This window comes from Macrotis lagotis, chromosome 6 (genome assembly GCF_037893015.1).
Source record: "Macrotis lagotis isolate mMagLag1 chromosome 6, bilby.v1.9.chrom.fasta, whole genome shotgun sequence".
Taxonomy (NCBI): domain Eukaryota; kingdom Metazoa; phylum Chordata; class Mammalia; order Peramelemorphia; family Peramelidae; genus Macrotis; species Macrotis lagotis.
In genome coordinates, this window is record NC_133663.1 from 68,537,635 (window position 1) to 68,562,809 (window position 25,175).

The 25,175-nt window shown below is 38.4% G+C and overlaps 1 protein-coding gene across 1 annotated transcript in view; it reads right to left on the reverse strand.

Annotated features, from left to right (window-relative positions):
• Positions 1–2,544: 2,544 nt before the first annotated feature.
• CYP27A1 (cytochrome P450 family 27 subfamily A member 1) overlaps positions 2,545–25,175 on the reverse strand; it is a 36,398-nt gene continuing 13,767 nt past the window's right edge. The window contains exons 2-9 of the mRNA XM_074191341.1: positions 14,649–14,839; positions 11,592–11,791; positions 11,271–11,468; positions 10,857–11,029; positions 4,813–4,979; positions 4,494–4,575; positions 3,668–3,880; positions 2,545–2,917 (exon numbers count right to left, since the gene is read on the reverse strand). Of these exons, the coding sequence (XP_074047442.1) occupies positions 2,798–2,917; positions 3,668–3,880; positions 4,494–4,575; positions 4,813–4,979; positions 10,857–11,029; positions 11,271–11,468; positions 11,592–11,791; positions 14,649–14,839 (1,344 nt within the window). The 3' untranslated portion in view covers positions 2,545–2,797. The remainder of the gene's footprint in view (positions 2,918–3,667; positions 3,881–4,493; positions 4,576–4,812; positions 4,980–10,856; positions 11,030–11,270; positions 11,469–11,591; positions 11,792–14,648; positions 14,840–25,175) is intronic.

Genomic DNA, 25,175 nt, shown 5'->3' on the forward strand with positions numbered 1-25,175 from the left:
CAGAAAGGTTGGATGAGTTCACAGCTCCACCAACAATGTATTAGTGTCCCAGATTTCCCATAACCCTTCCAACAATGATCATTATCCTTTCTGGTCATATTGGCCAATCTGAGAGGTGTGAGGTGGTACCTCAGAGAAGCTTTAATTTGCATTTCTCTAATAAGTAATGAATTAGAGCAATTTTTTATATGACTATGGATTGCTTTGATCTCCTCATCTGTGAACTGCTTTTGCATATCCTTTGACCATTTGTCAGTTGGGGAAATGGCTTTTTTTAAAATTTGACTCAGTTCTCTGTATAACCTTGAGACTTTAAACAACTTAAATGAATATCAAAAGGTCAGCAAAGAATGAATTTGCCTGATAGCACATATTTCCTCAGTTCTTTGTCTCCAGATACTTATCTAGTATAGTTTCCAGCAGTAACCTGAGAAATATAACTGACTGGTCACCATAAGTAAAAGTAGGCTAACCTACAGAATTATGGGGGGAAAAGAAAAATCTATCCTTCTTATACCTTCTCTCTGGGAGATAACAAATCTCAGGGTTACAGTCCTAAAGTAGTAATAGAAAGTGACCCTTATTACTCCTAGAATAAGGGTTTCTGAAAGTATAATAATATTCTATATGAAAAGAGAGCTATAACACTTCAGCAGAAAGAGTAGAGTAACCAGCCAAACCAGAAGTTAGAAGTGGCCCTGGGAGTCCAGCAGATAAGCCTGCAAAGACACTCTGCCCTATGAAGAGTTAGCTGAATCTGATAAGGAGCCCGTTCAGCAAGTAGCTAAATGATTTGTTTGCCCCAGGCCATCATTGATATGGTCATCCATGTCCTAGGAGGAATAAGCTGAGTCAACCATCCAAATGACATGTTATACCATTTGAGGAGGCAGCAAAGTAACTTGGCCATCCCTGATTCTGTGCCTAACAGTAACTCTGTAAGGATTCTCTATAAAAAGAAAGGATATCTAAGTCCTGCAGTTCCAGAGTAATGAACTATCTTGACCATATGTTCCCTTACATGAGTATCTCATCACCATTATTATATAGGTTTATACTCACTCCTCACCCCAATATATATATATATATATATATATATATATATATGTATGTATATGTATATGTATATATATGTCTATATACACATATATTTGTGAGAAGGTGTGCCTCGTGCTTTGGAGGAAATACTTTGCAACTACCACCTTTGTAATGCCATTTAAGTAAATGTCTTTTCTAAGAGATAAATTAGTCTATTGTCTTATTATTAATGAGAAGCACTCCATTGGGGATTCATGAGCTAAAATATTAGAAGTAGTCACCCAAACAAATCCTTTCTGAGGAGTCAATGATACAATTTTGGGGTTCCAAATGCAAAGGTAAGGTAATTAACCACGGATCCTTTCTAGTTCTAAAGTTGTATGTTTCTATGTAAAAGAAACATTAAATATTTTGTCATACTGAAAACACTAACATAGGATTGTCCACTGAACCCATTCTTTATATGATCATGCAAAGAGTGTGTGTGTGTGTGTGTGTGTGTGTGTGTGTGTGTGTGTGTAGGGGGGAATTCAGCTGGCACTACTCAGCCTCATCCTTCTTCCTTTCAGTTGAACGCTATTAAAGGAAAGACCTTGGGTCCCCCCATCTAAGGCCGACATGTTGACACTGAATATAATCCTTGGTCCTTTGCTTTGGTGTTTGTTCCTTCATGTTAAGCAAAGAAGATTCATCTGAAGGTTATACTGAGTTCCTTGACAGGTCAGGAAAGTGAATTACCAGCTTCCAAGGGCAGAACCAAGATGGTGGAGTAAAGGTGGAAAAGGGAGCTACTTGAGGTTCATGAAGCCCAGTAACAAGCCCATCCTGGATTTTGAGACCAGCCACGCTTTGGATCGGCAAAGGAATCTTAGGATCTCCAAAGCCTAGGCATGGGAGCAGCTGAGATGAATATTCATCCAGAAGTGAAGCTGAATTTGAATGAGAGATTAGTAGAATTAGTACTACATAGAAACTGCATTGTCTGAACCCACTTTCTCCAGAGACTAAAGTAGTATCAGGAGGAGTGTTGGGGTGGGTCTGGGGGTGAAATGGTAGTATTTCTGTTCTTGGTTTATCTTTGAAATGAAAATTTCCATTACAAAAGCTGTCACATTTGTCACATAGACTGGGCTTTGCCCTTGGTATATAGGAAAGAACGTACTTGGAATGGGTATTTGATGCTGGGAGAGTAAGGCCAAAAAGTAAATGCTATATCTATGCTCCTGTAAGATATTGTCATTGTCATCACCAGACCTATGGAACTGAGGAGAAAAATGTAGAAGGGGGATGAGTGAGTTATAATAAGCAGATTCCTAGGTGGCTAGGTGGCACAGTGGAGGGTGGCTAGGTGGCGCAGTGGATAGAGCACTAGCCCTGGCGTCAGGAATTCAAATCTGGCCCCAGACACTTAATAATGACCTAGCTGTGTGGCCTTGGGCAAGCCACTTAACCCCATTGCCTTGCAAAAAAATAAAAATAAAAAAATAATAATAAGCGATTCCAGCATTACTGAAAGTCAATTTATTAGTTTTCTTTCCATGGACCGAGGACATCAAAGAAGGGAGATATGAGCAGGCACCAACAAAGGTAGTAGAACCCAAGAATTTGGTCTTCCCATTCCTATATCTTTCAGGTAAGAGTTTATTACAATTAGGACTGGCAGTATGCCTAAGTACACAGTGGAAACTAAGGTCTGAGTTTAGAGATTTCCTTAGAAACAGGAATCTGGTTAGTTAAGAGTAAGAGGGTGCCCCATGACTCAGAAGCGCCTCTTCTGGAAGCACAAGCCAACCAGCTTGTCGGGCACTAAGACAATTCGTGACAAGGGGTGCACTTCTTGCATTCCAGGAGCTAGAGATATCTCATACTGCTGCATGATCTGAGAACAAATGAAGAGAAGGGAAAAAGTAATTAGTGACTTCAACCTACTTACCTTTGTCTACTCTCCCCACTGCCCTCCATTAAAGCCTTTCATCCTGAGACTTAAACCATAGTAATCCCTAGAGGATTCATCTCAGAGCTACCCCACCTTTAGCTCCCACCTCCATGAATACCAAGCCAATTCCTTTACTGACCTTTATTATGAATCCTCTTTCCATTAGCAGTATCACTACTGTCCTCATTTCTCCAAAGTCTCTTAATCTCTTCTCTATTAATCCTTTCTCTTAATCTCTTCTCTATTAATCCTTTCTCTTAATCTCTTCTCTATTAATCCTTATCAGACCCTGCCCTGTCCCTGGCTCCCCCATCAATTAATGCCCCCATTCCTATTCTGACCCTGATTCTCTCTTATATCAACTGCCCTCATTCTGCCTTACTCCCTTTTATCAACTCTCTATCCATATCTATATCTCTTCTTCCGCTAACTAGCCTTTTCCCATCTTTGTCCCCCATTTCCCTCTCAATTAACCCCTCTCTATCCCTCTTCTACCACTAGTTTCCCTTCCATTAACCCTTCCCTTTCTCTCCTTGCACCCAGTTCCTCCATCAATCCTTTTTAATCTTCTCCTATATTTTGATTTCTCCTCCACTAGACCCGCCCATCCCTCTTCTGTCTTTGATTCTCCCCTCCATCAGCCACAGTAAACTTTTCCTATTACTCTGTCCATCAGTTTCCACAATTCCTTACTCTTGACAACACCAAATTCATCTCAAGCTCAGCAACTCGACGACCCAGACAGGCTCGGAGCCCAAAGCCAAAAGGTATGGAGCTAAAGGCATGGTTGCCTCCTGCAAACCCAATCTGGTTTTTCCGTAACCATCGCTGTGGCAGGAACTTCTTGGGAGAGGGGAAGTTGTCTGGATCCCGGCACATTACAAAGTGACACAATACAAACTGGGTCTACAAAAGGATAGCAGGAGAAGGTAATGAGATCTACTGAAAGAAGACTTGTTAGGGGAGTCACATAAGCTCTATTACTACCTGTGTAAACTTGGGCAAGTCACAAGTCTCTTGGCCTAAAATTTCTCATCAGTAAAAGGGAGAGGGGGAAAGATGGACTAAATTATAACTATGGCACTAAAGATGATGGGATGAGGATGATGATGGTTATGATGGTGATGATGATAATATTTATATAGCTCCAAGTTTTGAAAAGTTACTTCATTTGGTCCTTACAACAACCCTGGGAATTAGGCTGATTTTATAGATGAGAAGACTGAAGCTGAGAAAGGTTAAAACATTTGCCTAGGGTCACATAGGTAAAATAGGATTTGAGTTGAGGTTTTCCTGACTCCAAATGCAGTACCACTTAATTTCCTATATGTGACCTTGTAAGTACCTTTCAGCTCTGAATGTGATGAGTCAAAGGCATACCATCCAGCATTATGGAGAATGCATGGGTACTGTTCTTCTTAAGAGATAACCCTTCTCTAATTCTACCATCCCCACCCTAGGTACCACTTCCCAGTCCTTTCCATCTGTCCACCTCCCATGACTCTCCAGCCCCACTCACATTCTTGGGGAAGAGAAAGTCTCCCACTACGACTTCCTTGTCTGTGTTGACTCTCGAGTTTATGGGGACAACAGGATAAAGGCTATGGGTATATTGGAGAAGGGAGTCAGGGACATGACTTGGGACATGACACCCCCTTGCTTCCGCCCAAATCCATTTCCCATTGCCTTTTATCTTTCCTCCCACCTTCTTTCCAATCAGATCACAGGCTGCTTTTGCTATACCCATCTTTATATCCAACCTTAGCCCTCCTAGCCTCCCTACTCTTTCCTAGGGTCTTTTTTAGACCCTACTCTACTTTAAAGGCTGGGAATCACACCGAAGAGTTTCCTTAAGCACTGCTTTGAGCAGAGGCATGCGAGCGAAGTCCTTGTACTGGGGTATCTCCCCAGGGGGCACCACCCCCACCACCTCCTTGTGCAGTTCTTCTTGCATAGCTGGATCCTGAGCCAAGTGATAAAGGGCCCAAGTCAACGTGTTGGCAGTCTAGGAGGAAGCAAAGACAAGGGAGACCACATGAAAGGGCTGTCTAGGATTGAGCAAGGGTGGCTATAGGAAAATGGCCAGCTGAGAGGGCTAGCTGGCTGGAGTCATTTGGAGGAATGAGCACAGTCTAATTTTGTTCCCACAACCCTAGAATGTAGGTGATGCGAATATTGACACTTCCCAATTTTACAGGTAAGGAAACTGAGATTCAGAATCTAAATGATTTGAAGTGAACAAGTCACACAGCTGATATGTGTCTGAGCCTGCCCTCAAATTCAGATTTTCTGACTCCAATACCCCAAAACAGCCTTGACTGCTACAAGATGCTGAGCATATTATAGTTTTTATGCATTAGCATGGCTATCGAAGTTATGAAGGGTCAGAGCAGACCAACTTGGAGATCATGTTCAAAAGAGTAATAATAATAATAATGATTGTTACTTACATTTATATAACTGTTTTTATGACAGGCCCTGTGCTAGGTCCTTTATAATTATTGTCTCACTGGATCCTCATTGGGAGATAGGTATTACATTTTACAGATGAAGAAACTAAGATCAACAAAAGTCAAGTGACTATCCTAGGGTCATACAATTAGGAAGTTGTCTGAGGTTGAATTTGAATGGAGACCTTCTTGACTCTAGCCCTGGCACTCTTCCTTCTGGGCCACCTCATATAATGAGAAGAGTGATTTTAAAACAAGTAGCAAGAGAAAGTCATGATGTCAAAAGTCATCTTCTAATGATCAAACGCTGGTTTGAACTTTATACTATAATAAACTTAACTCTTCTTAGCAGGACAATGATCCAAGACAATTCTAAAGGACTTGTGATGGAAAAAACTATCCACATCCAGAGAAAAATTATGGAGTTTGAATGCAGATCTAAGCATAATATTTTCACTTTTTTTTCTTTCTTGTAACTTTTTCCCTTTTTGTTTCCTTTTTTGTACAGCACAACTAATTTGGAGATATGTCCATGTAGAGCATATATCACATTGCTTGTTGTCTTGGGGAGTGGGAAGAGAAGGAAGGGTGGGAGAAAAATTTGGAACTCAAAATCTTATAAATGTTGATAATTGGAAAAATTTGAAAAAATAAAGTACTATTAAATGGAGAAAAAAGAATGCTAGAACCCTAAGGTTTGAGATCATCAAGTCCTTTATTTTATAGATGAGGAAGCTGAGGCTTAAGGAAGACAAATGACTTGGTCAAGGTCATACACAATGAATTAGTTGTTGGCTCAAGACATGAACTTGGAAGGCAGTCAAGATGGCAGATTAAAGACAGCAACCCAGTCAAATTCTCCCAACATTCCCCTCCAAAAGCTTTAAAATAATTCTTCAAATAGAATTTTGGAGCAACAAAAGATCAGAGTGAGACATTTTTCTAGCCTAAAAGAATGCAAGAGATCAGCAAGAGAAATCTCTGTTACCAGGATAGGAGCCAGACCACAGCAGCAGAATAGCAAGCAAGTGGGTCTTAGAAGTGGCTCCAACAGCAACAGTGGCAGCAGTAGCAGCAGATTTAGAAATTCTCAGTCTAGAGAGAGACAGTAAAGGGGTCAAACAACTGGTAAAAAAAAAAATGTAGTGTGTCCTTTGCTGGCACTAGGTGTATCTGGTACTGATTAGCAACTCTATTGTCCATTAGCAGTTCTGGGTTGAAATTCCAGGGCAGAAAGAAATAATTGTGGTCATCATAAGAGAGCAAGGGTCCTGGTCAAAGTTCCAAGTCAGAAAGGAATACCAAAGTTTGTAGCTACAGAGGAGCAGAAGTCCTTCTGGTGAAGACCAGAGCACAGACCAGGGGAACAGGAACCATACTTCTCTCTCCAGATTACACCTTGGTAACACCAAAAAGTTATCAACTCTCACAACTAGCTCTGAAAAGAGCAACACAAAAAAGACTTAAACTTGAGACAGTATCTCTCCATCCCCAGGTAAGTAGTGTCCAACTTTAACATGATAAGAAATAGGTTGGGAAAATGAGAAAGAAAGAAAAATAAAGGGGGGGGGGGGAGAAAGAAGTAAAGAAAGGGAGAAAGGAGGAGAGAGAGAGAGAGAGAGAGAGAGAGAGAGAGAGAGAGAGAGAGAGAAAGGAAGGAAGAAAGAGAAAGGAAGGAAGGGAGAAAGGAAGGAAGGGAAGAAGGGGAGAAAGAAAGGAAGGAAGAGGGAAAGAAAGGGAGAGAGAAAGAAAGAGAGGAAAAAAGAAAAGGAGAAAGAAAGAAAGGGAGAGAGAGAAAGAAAGAAAGAGAGGGAGAGGGAGAGGGAGAGAGAGAGAGAGAGAGAGAGAGAGAGAGAGAGAGAGATTTGATCATAAAAACCTATACAAGGACAAGGAAGACTAAGACACTATCTCAAAAGAGCAACAATGTGAAAACAGCTACAAGCAAAGTCTCAAAGAAAAATGCTCATTGGATCCAAATACAACAAGAATTCCTCAAAGGAGTTTTTAAAAAAGGTAAAGAAGGATAGAGAAAAATTAGGAAAAGAAATGAGAGCAATGTAAGAAAATTATGAAAAGAGAATTAATAACACAAAAAATACAGAACAAAATATATTTAAAAACAGATTTGGTCTAACATTAAAAAAAAGGCACAAAAATGAACCAAAGAATAGAACTTCTTTAGAAGGAGAATTGGTCAAGTGCAAAAAGAAGTGTAAAATCTCACAGATGAAAATGTTTCCTTACAAATTAAAATTGGGCAAGTGGAAGTGAGTAACTCCATGGAACATCAAGAAACAATAAAACAAAGTCAAAAGAATAAAAAGAAATAGAAGAAAATATAAAATATCTCATCAGGAAAAAAAACTGACCTAGAAAACAAATAAAGGAGACTTCATTTAAGAATTATTGGGGGGCGGCTAGGTGGCGTAGTGGATAAAGCACTGGCCTTGGAGTCAGGAGTACCTGGGTTCAAATCCTGTCTCAGACACTTAATAATTACCTAGCTGTGTGGCCTTGGGCAAGCCACTTAACCCCATTTGCCTTGCCAAAAACCTAAAAAAGAAAAAAGAAAAAAAAAAAGAATTATTGGATGGGGTGGCTAAGTGGTGCAGTGGATAAAGCACCGACCCTGGAGTCAGGAGTACCTGGGTTCAAATCTGGTCTCAGACACTTGATAATTACCTAGCTGTGTGGCCTTGGGCAAACCACTTTACCCCATTTGCCTTGCAAAAAAAAACCCAACTAGATAATTTTAATTACATTAAATTAAAAAGCTTTTGCACAAAGACAAAATCATTGTAACCAAGAGCAAAAGAAATGTAGTAAATTGGGAAACAATTTTTATAGCTAGTATTTCTGACAAAGGACTCATTTCTAAAATATACAGAGAACTGAGTCAAATTTTTTAAAAAACAAGCCATTCCCCAACTGACAAGTGGCCAAAGGATATGCAAAGGCAATTTACAGATGAGGAAATCAAAGCTATCTATAGTCATATGAAAAATTGCTCTAAATCACTAATTATTAGAGAAATGCTAATTAAAGCATCTCTGAAGTACCACCTCATACCTCTCAGATTGGCCTATATGACCAGAAAGGACAATGATCAATGTTGGAAAGGATGTGGGAAATCTGGGACACATACATTGTGGGTGGAGCTATGAACTTATCCAACCTTTCTGGAGAGCAATTTGGAATTATGCCCAAAGGGCAACAAAAAAGTGCATACCCTTTGATCCAGGTAATACAATTACTGGGTCTATACCCTGAAGAGATCATGAAAAGGGGTAAAAACATTACTTGTACAAAAATATTCATAGCAGCTCTGTGGTGGCAAAGAATTGGAAATCAAGGGGATGTCCATCAATTGGGGAATGGCTTAATAAACTGTAGCATAAGTATGTGATGGAACACTATTATATTATATTATTAGAAACCAGGAGGGATGGGAATTCAGGAAAGCCTGGAAGGATTTACATGAACTGGCGCTGAACGAGCTGAGCAGAACCAGAAGAACACTGTACACCCTAACAGCAACATGGGGCTGATGATCTTGCTCATTCCATCAGTGCAACAATCAGGCACAATGTGTTGGGGTATCTGTGATAAAGAATATCATCTGGAGGCGACTAGGTGGTGCAGTGGATAGAGCGCCAGCCCTGGAGTCAGGAGTACTTGAGTTCAAATCCAGCCTCAGACACTTAATAATTACCCAGCTGTGTGGCCTTGGGCAATCCACTTAACCCCATTGCCTTACAAAAACTAAAAAACTAAAATAAAATAAAATATCATCTGTATCCAGAGAAAGAATTGTGGAGTTTGAACAAAGACCAAAGACTATTACCTTCAATTAAGTTATTATATAATTTTGCTATCTCTTTTACTTTATTTTTCTTCCTTAAGGATATGATTCCTCTTTCATCACATTCAGCTTAGATTAAGGTATACCATGGAAACAATGTAAAGACTAACAAACTGCCTTCTGTGTGGGGTGAGCAAGACTGGGGGAAAACTGTAAAACTCAAAATAAATAAAATCTTTCTTTAAAAAAAGTTAGCAATAGAACCAGGATTTGAATCCAAATGCAGTGTTATTTCTTCTATACCACTAAACAAGAAGTTACATATCCTACACAAAAGAATTTATTTCTGTCATTCTACTTTAAGACTATAAAATATTGTGACAAAGGAACTATACCTAGTTGACACATAATGCAATAGCTTAAAATACAGACAAGTAGTACTATGTGTGTATATATATATAAAAATTTATGAAAATATATCAAATAATTAAATAAATAATTAAAACCCATTTTTAGTGAAAAAAGAAGATATCAAAGCTATTTATAGTCATGTGGGAAAATACTCTAAATCAATATTGATTAGAGAAATGCAAATTTAAAAACCTGAGATACCACTGTACATATTGAAAATGACAAATGCTGAAGGAGATGAGGAAAAATAGATACACTGTTTGGTGGAATTATGAATTCTGGAGAACAATTTTTAACTATACTCAACTATAAAACTATGTATGCCCTTTGACCCAGCAATATCACTAGTAAGTCTGTACCCCAAAAAGATCAAAGGAAAAGGAAAAGGACCTATGAGTCAAAAATATCTGTAGTAGCTCTTATGGTGGTAGCAAAGAATTAGAAATTGAGAGGACACTCATCAATTGAGGAATGGCTGAATAAGCTGTGGCATCTGATTGTGACAGAATAGTATTATCCTATAAATAAATATAAAGAAAGTAGTTTCAGAAAAAAAATATAGCAAGACCTACATGTACTGATGCAAAGTAAAGTGAGCAAAACCAAGAGATCATTGTCCACAGTAACAGCAATGTGTAATGATGATCAACTATGAAAAACTTGTCTACTCTGATCAATACAATGATACAAGACATATCAAAAGAATTCATGACGAAAAAATGCTATCTTCCTCAAGAGAGAGAACTGATGAACTATAAGTACAGATGAAGTATCATTTTCTATATGTTACTTTTTGCTTTTTGTGATATGGCTAATATGGAAATATGTTTTATATTACTTCACATTTATAATTGATAAAATTTCTCTTGTCTTATCAGTGAGTTGGAGAAGGGAGAATGGAGGAAGAGAATTTTGAACTCAAAATTTAGGAAGAAAAAAAGTCAAAAAGTACAAATTAGACATTAGAAATAAATAAAATGATGAAAAAGACATGAACTCAGGTTTCTAGATTTGTGATCCAATGCCTTTTAAAAGCCAAAGAAAATTAATTCTGGATGGTTTCAGTGTAGACCTACCTGTTGGGCTCTCTTCTAAAGCTGTAATTCTAGGTTATACAAGTAACCAAAGCATCTTTAGGGATTAGTAGGAAGAGGATAGAAAAGTTCATCCCTCTGTGATTTGTTTACTTGTTTCCCATTAAGACCCTCAGACCCACCGTGTCCACTCCAGCTAAGAGCAATTCAGCCAAGCTGCCTAAGGCTTCATCAGGAGTGAGTTGTCCAGAGGTCAGAAGAAAATGCAGGTAGCCAGATACCTGGATCTTGTCAGAATTCCCATCCTTTAGCTTGGCCTCAATCTCTTTGAGCTTCTGTTCAATCATATTCTTCCCTGGGAAGACCAAAAGGTAGTAGGAAGGGAAAGGTCAAGGATATGCAACTTCCAGGAACCAAGGTCATGACCTCAAATCAAAGCTACTGCAAATGATTTCCATTCAGCCCCTGGGACTAGTCAGGAGCTCCTGATAGAAATACGCAGAAGAGGGCTGAACCACCACCTACAGTTCCCTTGATAGCCTTTCCATAATGATCAGTTTGGTTCCAAACCCCAACCCCAGTCCCTGCCCTCTTACCAAAAGAGAAGATGTTGTCCCAGCCTTCCAAATAACGATCCCAAAAAGGAAGATAGCCACGCGTCCATTTTGGCAGGAAAGTAGCATAGACAGAGTTCTTGAACATGAGCTCCACCGACCTTAAAAAGATCTCTGTCTCTGGCGGGATGGATGACTTCAAACATCCAATTCGCTTTTCGAACAGGATATATGAAATAACTAGGTTTATCAGAAGAGAAGTAAAAGAGGGTAGATAAATGGACATGGAAGGTGGTGGTTACCACTCCTCTCCTTGAATCTCAACTTCCTTTTCCTCATCTCGCCCCCTCTAGCCCCAAATACCTTCCAAGGACAAGAGGTAGAAGAAATGAGCAACATCAGGCACCTGGTCCCCTGAAGGGCTCTTTGCCTTAACATCTTCTAGTCGAACCAGCATGTCTCCTACCACTTCATTCAAGGAATCTGTATACAGGGCAGCATCAGATGGCTTTAACATCCGTGGATTCAGTGCCTGACGAAGCTGGTTCCACTGTTCCCCTTGCCTGTGGGTGGAAAGGCATGGGGCAAAAGGGGGTGAGAAGGGGTGAGAGGATCATAGGAACTTGCATGGGAATGGAGAACAGGGTTATGAAATGGGGGTAGAGTCAAGGATGGCCATGAATACCATGGAGATGATTTAAGGGCCAAATAGGGCTAGGGGTTTATAGAGTAGTTAGAGGTAGTTATCTAGAGGCATCCAATCCCAAACACTCATTGCACAGGTTAGGAAACTGAGAGCACTAACACTGTCTAAGTATTCAAGAAGGGAAGATATCCTCCCCACACCCCACCATCACCCATTCACTCTCTCATATCCCCCTCTACTCAGGGAGATCACAATCCAAAAGTCTGTGTCTCCTGAAATGTTACTGTTCAGTCTTTTTCATCCGTGCCTGACTCTTTGTGATCTCATTTGGAGTTTTCTAAGCAGAGATCCTTCAGTGGTTTGCCATTTCTTTCTCCAGCTTATTTTACAGTTGAGAAAACTGAGACAAATGGAGTTAATTGACTTGCCTAGAGTCACACAGCTAGTAAGTGTCTGAGGTCATATTTGAACTCAGCTCTTTCTGTCTCCAAGTTCAGAACTCCATCCAATGAACCACCTAGCTGCCTCATTCTCAAAAGAAGACACCCAGGACTTGATACTCTAACTCCTACCCTATGAGGAGAAGGGAAGAGAGCAATAGGGGAAGCATGTTTTAAATTTTTAAATCAAAATAGTCTTTTTGGTTAAAATGCTTTGAATCCCTATCCACATATTGTTTTTGCTTAAGATCTCACAGAGGGATAGATATATATCAGGAGCTTAATTTCATGATTTCCATTCATTCATGGAGCAGGCTGTGCTCAGCCAAAGATGATGATGATGATGATACTCAGCACATATAGGTTTAAGTACTTTGCAAATTTTAACTCATTTTATCCTCATAATAACCTTAACAGATAGATTTTATAATATTCCCATTTTACAGAGGCTAAGTGACTTGACCAGGATCACCCAGGGAGTAGGTGTCTGAGACAACATTTGAATTCAGGTCTTCCTGATTCCAAGCTTAGTATGGCATCCACTGTGTCACCTGGTTGGCCTAATTGGATGATTATTTCTGAACCAAATTATGCTTCTCCCACCCTAGGCTCTCCAAATTGCAGTAAAGAGAACTGTCTGACCTGTATGAAGCAATCCAAAGACTGTAGTCTTTTAAAGAATTAGTCTTACTTCTGATGCTGCTAAAACATGGAAGGATTTGAGCAAGTTTTAACCATAGTCATGCAAAAACAGAGGCATTTTAACATGAAGGAAGATGTTCTTTGTAACTCAATATTCTACTTCTCAGGAGTAGAGAAGATCCTTTATTCCTGAAAAAGAAAAGATCCTTTATTCCTTAAAGAGGATGGGGTGTACAGTAACCAAAAACAAAACATTTGTTTTTAAGGGTAACTCCTTAATCCTGCTGATCAAATGATGCTTCAGTTATCCTATTGCTTCCCTATGAAGTAGAAATTCACTGCCCTCTTCCCTATGACTTTATGAGGATCTTTGATTTCTGAGATCCCTTCTAGCTGTAGATCTAGATCCCTATGTTCCATTTCCTTCAGCTGCTAATACATAAAATAACCCAAATGTAACTCACTTCTCTTGGCATAGCTTTCCACCTCATCTGAATTGGCCCCGTGAGTTTTATTCATTAAATATAAACGAATAAACCTAAACCAATGTTAGCCAGAGGCACTGTGCTATGGAGCCTACTAGACTAGAAATCAAAGGATTTGGATTTGAGCTCTCTCACTTATTATGGATTGATTTATCTGTTTCAACCTTTGTAAAATGGGAATAATAGCAGTTTCATGATATACTTTAGTGGGTTATTGTCAGGAAAGTCACTTGAAAGCTTTTGTTGTTGTTCAGTTGTGACCCTATTTGGGGTTTTCTTGGCAAAGATACTGGAGTAGTTTGCCACTTTCTTTTCCAGCTCAATTGATAAATGAGGAAACTAAGGCAGACAGGATTAAGTGACTTGCTCAGATAATCAGTGTCTGAGACAGATTTGAACTCACAAAGATGAGTCTTCCTGACTCCAGGTCTGGCGCCCCTTTGCACTGTGCCCCCTAGATGCAAAGCACTAAATAAATTTAAGTTGTTATTAACAAGAATAGGCTTTCTGCAAATGTTTTTTCTTTCTTTTTTAATAAAATTGATGACTTTCTGACTAGTAACTTAAGGGGATATTGCATTTTAATAACCTTAGTCAGATATGTTAAATCATGAATTCAACCAAAACTTGAAAAATGTATGTTTTCAATCAAACAAATGCTGTCTAGAGGAATCATCAAGGTACAGTAAGGAAATACTAAATTCAGAGTTGGAGGACTTGGGTTTCAATTCTGGCTCTGGATGAGATTGGGCTGGATGACTTCTAAGGTCATTTACAGGTCCAAGCCTATAATCTTAGGATGCATCTGGCTTGTGAGCATCTGCTATAGGAAACCTAAACATTCCTTTCTTGGCTTGGTGTCAGGTCAATGGGCACATACATCAGAAACCAATATAATTTTATCAGCAAGAACAATTTCAAAGAAGAGACTTTGGCGATCTGTTTTGTAGCTACACTCTAAGGACTATGGAACTTTTTCATCTGACTTGCAGCTGAAATTTGCCATAGGAGTTGTTCCCCAACTAGAGTGTGAGCACCTAGAGAGCAGGACCCCTAGTTTTTAGCACAGTGCCTTCCAACACTAAATAAATGTTTAATAAAAACTTCATTCATTCATTCATTTATCCTTAGCCAAAGGAACCCTGGTTGGTTACACTAAAGCCAGCAATGACCAAAGTCCCTTCCATCCCTGTGTCCCCAGGCTCACTTGGTGAAGGGTCCATAGGTCAGTCCTCGAATATCACGATGCTCCTTCCAGAGAGCCATGTCACTGCGCATGGGGTACTTTCCCTCCTGCCTCAGCAGCTGCTCCATCAATGATGGACTGGCCAGATTCACATTGGTATACGGGCCTAGAATTGTCTTCCACATTGGCCCATATTTGGCTTTTGAGGCTACCTGCAGGGAACAACCAAGGTTGTGTAACTAGGTACCTGGAACAAGCAGAAGGAAGGAAGGAAGGAAGGAAGGAAGGAAGGAAGGAAGGAAGGAAGGAAGGAAGGAAGGAAGGAAGGGAAGAAAAGAAAGGAGGGAGAAAGGAAAGGGGAAGGAAGAAAGGCAGAAAATAGGGATGGAAGGAAAGAAGGAAGGAAGGAAGCAAAATAAGGAAGGAAAGAGGAAAGGAAAGAAGCAAAATAAGAAAGGAAACAATGGAAGGAAGGAAATAAGGGAGGGAGAAAGGATGGAAAAAATGAAGAAAAGAACGATGTAGAGAAAGAAGGAAGGAAGGAAGCAAAATAAGAAATGAAGGAGGAAAGGAAGGAAGCCATGGAAGAAAAGAAAAAATGAAGTAAGGAAGAAAGGAAGGAAGAAAGGTGGGATCAAGGAGAAGAAGGAAGAGGGAAAGAAGCAAAAGAAGGAAGGAAGGAGGAAAGGAAAGAAGAAAGGAAAGGAGGGATGGAAGGAAGGAAGCCTTTATTAAATACCTTCTATATGTGCTAATCACTTTATAAATATTATATCTTTTTCCTCACAATAACCCTAAGAAGTAGGTGTTAATTATTGTTACCCTTTTAATAGATGAGAAAACTGAGGCAGAAAGAGAGTAAGTGATTTGCCCAGGGTCACACAGCTAAATATCTGAGGCTGGTTTTTGAATTCAGGTCTTCCTAACTCCAGGCCTGATACTCTGTACTATGAGACTCTAAATAGACTTGTCAGATCTACCTCACTTCCTGATGTGACCTTTGTGAAAAACTGAGGCACTTGAGGAGTCCCCAGGTTGTGGGTAATGCCTGGAGAAGAGGTGGCAGAATTCCTAAGGGTTATGGCACTATCTAGTATAAAGTAACCTAAGACTTTGTAGCCCAGAGTCCTGAGTTTAAGTGGCTTCTGGGATCTTGCAGTGATATACTAGAAAAATCACTGTCTTTGGACTAAAGTGATTCAAGTTTTGAGCTGGAATCCTAGGAATGTGACCTCAAGTAAGTTGACTTCTTTTGTCCATGACTCAATTTCCCCAGCCACAAAATAAGAATAAGACTATTTGCAAACACTGAAGTAAGACTTACCAAATTTTAACATGACCCAAAGCTAAGAGAAAAAAGGTTAAACATACTAAAAAATACTAAACAAGAGAATCAGGATCCAAGAGTATTCTAAAAGATTCTGATGGTATATCAGTTCTAATTAAATGCAATTTATAGGCACAAATATAAAGTCTTGTCCTTGGATTCAAAAAATAACTTCACAAGTACAAGATAAGAAAATGTTCCATTAAATATTAATTTATTTGAAAGAAAATAGGAATTCTTGACCACGAGTTCAACATGAGTCAAAAAAAAAAAAAAAAGGTAAGAAAAAAAGAACAAAGTTCATTGTATCCATCTGAGGTTTCATCAGGGAAGGCAGAGTAGGGGCAGCTAGGTGGTGCAGTGGATAGAGCATTGGCCCTAGAGTCAGGAGGACCTGAATTCAGATTCAACCTCAGACAACGAATAATTACCTAACTGTGTGAATTTGGGCAAGTCATTTAACTTAATTCAGGATTAAGGAAGAAATAATGTAATCTTGTAATCTGCCCTGATCAGATAAAATGCAGAACTGAGTGTAGTTCTGGAGTCCACATTGTGAGATGATTCTGAAAAGCTGGAGAGTATCCAGAGAGGAGCATGGTGAAGGGTCTCAGATTTTACAATAAGAGACTAGATTGATCAAGTGAAAGATATTAAGTCTTGTATTCTTTTGTGTTCTTCCCTGATCAGATAAAATACAGGACTGAGTTCAGTTCTGGAATCTACATTGCGAGTTGATAAGTCTTATATTCACTTGTACTCTGCCTTGATTAGATAAAATGCAGAACTGAGTACAATTCCAGAATCCACATTGTGAGATGATACAGAAAAAACTGGAGAGTATCCAAAGAAGACTGTGGTGAAGGGTCTCAGATCTTACTATAAGAGACTAGGTTGAACAAGTAAAACGTGTTAAGTCTGGAGTAGAAAAGACTGCAGGGGACACAATAGTTGTCTTCAAATATGGAGAAAGAATTAAATGTTGTCTGACTGGCATTAGAGAGCAGAAAGAGGAGCACCTTCCAGTAGAAGTTGTACACACAGTAGATCTGGGCTTGATATGAGGGGAAACTTTCTAACTATAGTTGTTGAATCCAACTCTTTGTGACCCTATTTGAGGTTTTCTTGGCAAAGATACTAGAAACTGGTGGTAAGAAGTAAGTACGGAGGTAAAAAGAGTAAGTGACCTATCACATAAATAGTAAGAGTCTGAGGCCAGATTTGAACTCAGAAAGGGGAGTCTTCCTGATTCCAAATCCAGAATTCTATCCATTGTGCCATCTAGCTGCCCAGAATAAATACATGATCATTGCTTTAGCAATCCATTGGACAAAGATTCACAGAATATATACCATGTCTCCCTTTTTTGTTGTTCGGTTCTTTTCGGTTGTGTCTGACACTTTGTGACCCCATTTGGGGTTTTCTTGGCAGAGATACTGGGTAGTTTGCCATTTCTTTCTCTATTTCATTTTACAGATGAGGAAACTGAGGCGTGCAGATTTAAGTGCCTTGACCAGGATCACATGGCTAGGAAGTGTCTGAGACAGGAGATTAGAACTCAGGAAAATGAATCTTCTGGACTCCAAACCCAACACTCTAAGCCACTGTACCACCCAGATGCCCTCCTAGCTTATTCAAAAAAGGGAAATGAGCTTTCTCACAAATTAGTCAGCAATCAACAAATATTTACTAGGCAGTTACCAGGTAGAAACTCTGTAGTAAATCCTGATAGTAAAAAGAAAAACAAAAACCTAGTTCCTTTCTCAAGGAATTCATGTTCTAATAGGGGAAATAAAATGCAATGAACTAGATAGATACAATGTAAATGAAAGATATCTCATCACAATAGTGAATAGCAAATAAACATTTAAACAGTCTGATTGCAAACACAAGTTATACAGATTTGATCATATCGAATAGTACACAGAAAGAATGAGTTGTCCCAGCTCAACCAAGGACAGAGTCCTCAGTCATACTCAAGGCAAAATTCCCTGAAGTCTCCAGTATGGTATGCTAGAAATAAGACCATGCTCAGAGGCTCTGGTTCCTCTCCAGTTAGACTTCTTCCCAGTGGCTTTAACTCCCTCTAAAGATCTCCCCCCAAGAAGAAGTGTAGATGTCCTCTCTAGAAGCCAGAAGTAAGAGAAAAAAGTTCTACCTTCCCAAGCTCTGCCTACTCCACCCCTGCACATTCTCTCCACTAATGAGATTCTATTGCAAATTGTTAGGCTTGAGTCTCAAGTTACATTCACTTTTCTCCTTTTCTTGCTTGTAGAATTTCTTCATCTTTAGTTTATTGATACAAAAATGTAGGTTGAAAACTGCTTGAATCAGAGAAATTCTTTCTATGTAGCTGGAGGAATTCTATTCATCCAAAACTCTCTTTAAGCAAAATGTTTGTAAAGTAATAAATATGCTTCCAACAGATTTTTTAGCTAAAATAGGGAGTATATGTTGATTCATAATCATTAAGTCTATCATATTGAGATTTTTAATCCAGTTATTGGTTAAGATGACTTATGTTCCTTCCAACACTAGATTCTGAAAAATCTATGATTCTGTGATCTCTTTTAACTAAGTTCAATTTATCTAAATTTTACTTCAGATAGAAAAGCATTGGAATACTCATTGAAATAATCTTCTTGATAGCAAAATATTGAAAACAAAGTGGGTAGTCATTGGTTGGAGAATGGCTGGAATGTTAACACAATCGAATTTTATTGCCCCAAAAATAAATTGTATCAGGGCAGCTAGGTGTAGATAGAGCACAGGCCCTGGAGTCAGGAGTACCTGAGCTCAAATCCGGCCTCAGACACTTAATCATTTCCTAGCTGTGTGGCCTTGGGCAAGCCACTTAACTCCATTGCCTTGCAAAAACCTAAAAAATAAATAAATAATAAAAAGATAAATTGTATGAATTCAAAGAAGTATGAAGACTGGTATAAAGTGATGCGTTATTTTATGTAATAAAAACAGAACTAAGAGAACACAATGACTATAATGATATTAAAATGACATTAAGGGGCAGCTAGGTGGCTCAGTGGATAGAGCACCGGCCCTGGAGTCAGGAGGACCTGAATTCAAATCTGGCCTCAGACACTTAATAATTATCTAGCTGTGTGACCTTGGGCAAGCCACTTAAACCCATTGCCTTGCAAAAACTAAAAAAAAAAAAAAATGACATTAAAAGATAGCCGAACTATTAATCATTGCAAAAAAAATACTCCCATGGGGCACCAGCCTTGGAGTCAAATCCAGCTTGAGACACTTAATAATTACCTAGCTCTGTGACCTTGGGCAAGTCACTTAACCCAATGCCTTTGCAAAAAACAAAACCAAAAACCCCTCAACAATCTTTGTGGTGGAGAGTAAAGATGAATGTCATCTCTACTCTTAGAGAACTACAGTGATAGAATATCACATATTCAGTCAGATGTGACTGCTATGTTCTTGGGTTTTAATGTTTTCCTTTGTTTCAGTTTAACTTATTTTGTTTGTTTTAAAAGCATCTCTCTATTTTTCTCTTTGACTCTTTCTTGTGCAGGCATTAAGCACTTTTTATATGCTAACATTGTACTCAGCATATCTGCTTATCATATATATATATGTTATATACATATAACTTTTAAAAGAAATAATATAATGTACTATAGCAGAAAAAGTAAAATGATAAAAATCACTAGAATTGAAATTAGGGGCTATCTAGGTTTGAATTCTAGCCCTGCAAATTACAAATTATGTTACCCATGTCATCCACTGTAGACTTCATTTTCCTCATCAATAAAATTATGGCACCAGACTAGATATCATCTAATGGATGTCAATTCATTTCAATGATTCTATAATACTAGGAGTATAAATGGTATGGCATCACACATACAGAGAGAGAGAGAGAGAGAGAGAGAGAGAGAGAGAGAGAGAGAGAGAACCAAAGAATAGTGTAGAGATCTAATATCCAATGTGTTTTGTGAAGAAGTTGAAATGGGAATGAATGACTGGACCCAAAGCATCTCATCACATAAAAAGAATCTGTCTTCCATATATCTGCTTAATTAAGCTCTAGTTGATTTGTGATAATAAATATCAGTGACCAAAGCTGTCTCTGTGGATAAAATTGTCAAAGTATCTTGTGTGATTTTAAGTTATGCACAGATGATCACTTGGAGTAGAGTTTTTAAGGCTACATTTTGCTCTATTAGGTCAAACGCTTTTGGGGGGGGTAAAGGAGAATCAATCAATCAAACAATAAATGCAACAAATAAAAGAGGATTTTATGGGAGGGGAGTACATTGGAGGCTAAGGTAAGAGCCCTTTGCTATATAATATTAAACTGGCTTCAAAAGGCCAGTTTCTGAGATCAGTTACTCTTCCACTCCATCCTGGCTACTTTCACTTTCATCAACATCCCAGTGGGTGTGTGCTATATTTCTACCTGGGCAAATCATAAACCACTGAAAAAAAAATCAACTTCTATGACTCTTCTTGCCTATTTCTGTAAGTCATCCACTGAGAGTTCATGAAACATGTTGGGAGCCTTCACCCCTCATTCATTCTACCAGTGTGAAGCATCTCCCTCACTAGTCATATAGCTATTCAATGCTATCTTTTATGCCATTTTTGGCATGTGATTCATTGTTACATGGCTACAGCATATTTAGTGTTAATTTATATTTCCAATTATCAATAAAAACAAATAGTTCATTGTACAATGAAAAGAAAATTGGAATACATAAAAGTATACAAATCTATTTCATACAATTTTTATTTTTTATTTATTTAGTTTTCACAAGGCAGTGGGGTTAAGTGACTTGCCTAGGGTTTCACAGCTAGCTAATTATTACATGTTTGAGACTAGATTTGAACTCAGGTCCTCCTGACTCCAGGTCCTATGCTATATCCACTGCACCACCTAAGCTGCCCCCTATATACAATTTTTTTTTTTTTTTTTTTTTTTAGTTTTTGCAAGGCAATGGGGTTAAGTGGCTTGCCCAAGGCCACACGGTTAGGTAATTATTAAGTGTCTGAGGCCGCGTTTGAACTCAGGTACTCCTGACTCCAAGGCCAGGGCTCTATCCACTGAGCCACCTAGCTGCGCCCCCCCCCCCCACATACAATTTTTAAAAGAAATATATGTATTAAGTTTAACTAGGTAGTAATATTGAAAATAATTTGCTCAAAAAATGAATGAAAAGATGGAAGAACTAAGAACCAAGAGGGTGGTAACCACAAAACAACAAAAATGAAACCCTCATAAACATCATCGTTGATCCATTTATTCCCAGCCTGACTGCCCAGCCCTGCATTACTCTAACCCTCCATCTCATTACCCTATTTCACTGGGGTGGAGGCAAGGGAGTTTTTCTCTTTTGTCACACATAGTTGTGCAATCAGACTTCAGGGTATTCAACTCTCACTTCAGCATTCCAAGTGAAGTTTCCTGGCTAATTGCTTTTGTTTAAGGAACTAGAGAAAAAAGGTATCGAATGCAGAAGATGCCAACAAAAGATAGCACCTCCCCCATCCCAATCCAGCTGCACCTTAAAATATGCATGTCACCTTAAAAGTTTTTATAGTTGCACTGTTTGTTTTATGTTTGTACAGTTTAAAATGATTGCTAAATTTGAGGAAAATAAAATTGCTTGCACCTAAAAAAAAAGTTTAACTAGGTAGTAATGAAATTACTTTTTCTCTGTCCTCATCTGCAAATATTTTTATTTTCTGAGGAGTATTTTTAAAGTTTCATCAGTCTTTGGTTGTTTCCCTTTCAAAGTTGTTTCTCTTCATATTATCATTGTGTTCATTGTGACCATTTTTCTTTTGGTTCTGTTAATTTCATACAATTTTTCCCATAGTTTCATGTATCCATTATATTTATCGCATTTCTTATGGGACATTGATATTCTGTTTCATTTATATGCCATACTTTTCACAGGCCTCCTCAACTGATAGGCTTTTCTTTAGTTTCCAGCTCTTTGGTATAACAAAAAAATGCTTCTATCCATGACATATAATACTTATTTGAATGACTATATAAAATTAGCTGTTCAAGATGCCAGCAATGATAGTGATACGCTATGAACACTGATGTGGGAATCAACTCACCAGCTGTTAGCTAGTCACCTGCTGTTTATTTGACACTTAAAAATCAAGTAAATATTGTTGTTCTGTTTCCATAATTACTTCCCTGAACCAATAAGATCCTACCAAAGGCTTCTCTTAAGAATAGTAACCTATATGGGGACAGCTAGGTGATGCGGTGGATAGAGCACCAACCCTGAAGTCAGGAGGACCTGAGTTCAAATGTGACCTCAATACTTACTTAATACTTACTTAGCTGTGTGACCTTAGGCAAGTCACTAAACCTCATCTTGCAAACCAACAACAACAAAAAGAATAGCAACCTATAAAATTAGTCTTTTCCTCCAGTGTTGTCAGACATTGTATTTGGTCCATGTATCTGAAGAAAAAAAATGAGAAAAAAATTTGAGGAAAAAATGTTATCTATATTCTCGTACATATGAATCTTTTTTGCTATTAATTCAGTTTAGTGACTTGGGGGAAGAGTTCCAATATGGCTAACAATGCTTTAATATTAATAGATAGCATTTCCAGAGCATGTTAAGGTTTGCAAAGCACTTTGCAATTATTATCTCATTTGATCCCCACAAGAACCCTGGAAAGAAAATGTTATTAATTTTACAGATGAGGAAACTGAGGCAGGAAGACGTTAAATGCTTTGCCCAGTTCATACAAATAACAAGTGTCTGAGACTAAATTTGAACTCATATCTTCCAGTTTCCAGGTTCAGAGACCTGTATCCACTGTACTGTCTATCTTCCTCTAGGAACAGATATTTTCTTTTTTTTTTTTGTCATTTTTTTCCAGTCAAATGGTTGGGAAGTAGAACCTCCCAGTTGTTTTACTTTGAATTTCTATTAATATTGGAGATCAGTAGCATAATAATATGATTTCTTTATTGAAGAACTGCCTGTTTATATCTTTTGACCACTTATCTATTGGGGGAAGGATTCTTGTTCTTGTATGTTATTTATACAGCTTAGAGAAATTTTTTGTAATTTTGTAAATTTTTTTGCAAATATCTACCCTATTGCTTCCTTTCTAATTGTGCATATTTTGCCTGGCAGAAGCTTTTCAACTTTATGTAATCAAAATTGTCATTTTATCTTTTATGGTCATGACTAGACTTTGTTAAGGTGAAAATTCTCCCTCTAGACACAGTTATGAAAGATATCTTCTGGGAGCAGCTATCCACTGGGATCAGTGAATAGAGCATGGGCCCTGGAATCAGGAGGATTCAAGTCTGGCCTCAGGCACTTAATAATTGCCTATCTGTGTGACCTTGGGCAAATCACTTAACCCCATTGCCTGAAATAAATAAAATTTTAAAAAAAGAATCTTCTTCACCCCCCCATTCTTTTAAGATATCACCTTTTATTCTTAGATCAAGTATCCATTTGGAGTTTGCTGTGGCATATGGTATAAGACCTTAATTCAAAACTAATTCCTACCAAGATGCTTTCCAGTTTTCCCAAAAGTGTTTGTTTTTTCAAATAGAGTCCTTTCCCAAGTAGCTGGTTTCCTTGGATTTATCAAATACTATACTAACTGCTCAGTTACTTCTGAGTTGTTTACCTAATCTGTTCATTTGTTAATTTTCTTACTTTCTAACCAGTAACAAATAGTTTGGGTTTTTTTAGGTTTTTGTAAGGCAAACAGGGTTAAGTGGCTTGCCCAAGGCCACACAGCTAGGTAATTATTAAGTGTCTGAGACCGATTTGAACCCAGGTACTCCTGACTCCAGGGCCAGTGCTTTATCCACTACACCACCTAGCTGCCCCTCCACTATGCCACCTAGTCGCCCCACAAATAGTTTTGATTATCCTAGTTTAAGTATAGTTTGAGATCTAGTATTGCTAGACCCTCTTCATTTCTCCCTTTAAAAATGTATTATCCATTATGCTCTTGATTTTTTCTTCCATATGTATTTTCTTATTATTTTGCTTGGTACCATAAATAATTCCATGATAGTTTGATTAGAATGGAGCTAGATCTGTAAATTAATTTGAATATAATTATTAATTACATTAGCATGTCCCAAGCATGAGCAATTAATATCTTTCCAAATAATTAAGCATAATAGCTCTTAGAACACATTCAGATTTTCCCTTATTATGTCATATTCCCCACTCAGTTCTAATTCAACCTGGGATCCCTGTTTCTAGATATGCTGGTACTAGCAACTGGTACTTTGGAAGGACAAAGAGTCTTCTAATAAATAGGTTGAGAAACTGGAAAGACTGATAACTCATGAGTTGCTAATCAAGAATTGAGGGTTCTCCCAAAAATTCAAATAAATAAATGGTTTCTCTTTTTCTTCCCTGGAAGCTTTTAGGTGAGAAATACAACTTTGAGCTATGAGAAGCTAAGTGAAGCTAGCTACTTTTCTCCCCACATCTAGACACCTTGGATCCCTGAACATATACTGCTTCTATTTTGTGTGTTTATTTTTATTTTTTTTTTGCAAGGCAATGGGGTTAAGTGGCTTGCCCAAGGCCACACAGCTAGGTAATTATTAAGTGTCTGAAGCTGGATTTGAACTCAGGTACTCCTGACTCCAGGGCCAGTGCTCTATCCACTGCACCACCTAGCTACCCCCTTGTATGTTTTTTTTCCTGATCTTAAGTGAATGACTCCGTGAAATGAACGTGTCTAAGTGACTGATGAGATAGTAGAAACCATCAGAGATCCCATTGGCAAACAGAGTCAACAGCAAATTTTGCCAGTGGTAATGACTGACAACAGAGGAAGCATCTGTTGAGAGGTAGAAAGACAATCTCTCAAAGATGATGGAAGTTTTAGAGATTACAAACCCTTGTGATAAATACATAAATTCTCCCTAGTAGAGGGGTAAACCTAAAGATGACTTCATAAGGACTCTGCTAAGGAAGAAAAGGTCTTCCTGGGTGCAGGCTAAGGAGGTAACTCTAGGTCACATACATTCTCTATACACATATCTCACTACTATGGTTCTTTAAGATGTTCATCTTCCCCCACAAACTCTGTATTTGTGTAAGAGTGTATCCCAGATTTTGGCTAGAATCATATATATTTACTTTAAGTAGTTGAGTACATTTCCCACAGGGATCTTGTGTGTGGATGCTATTGAATTAGAAAGAATATATTATCTTTGGAGACACAAA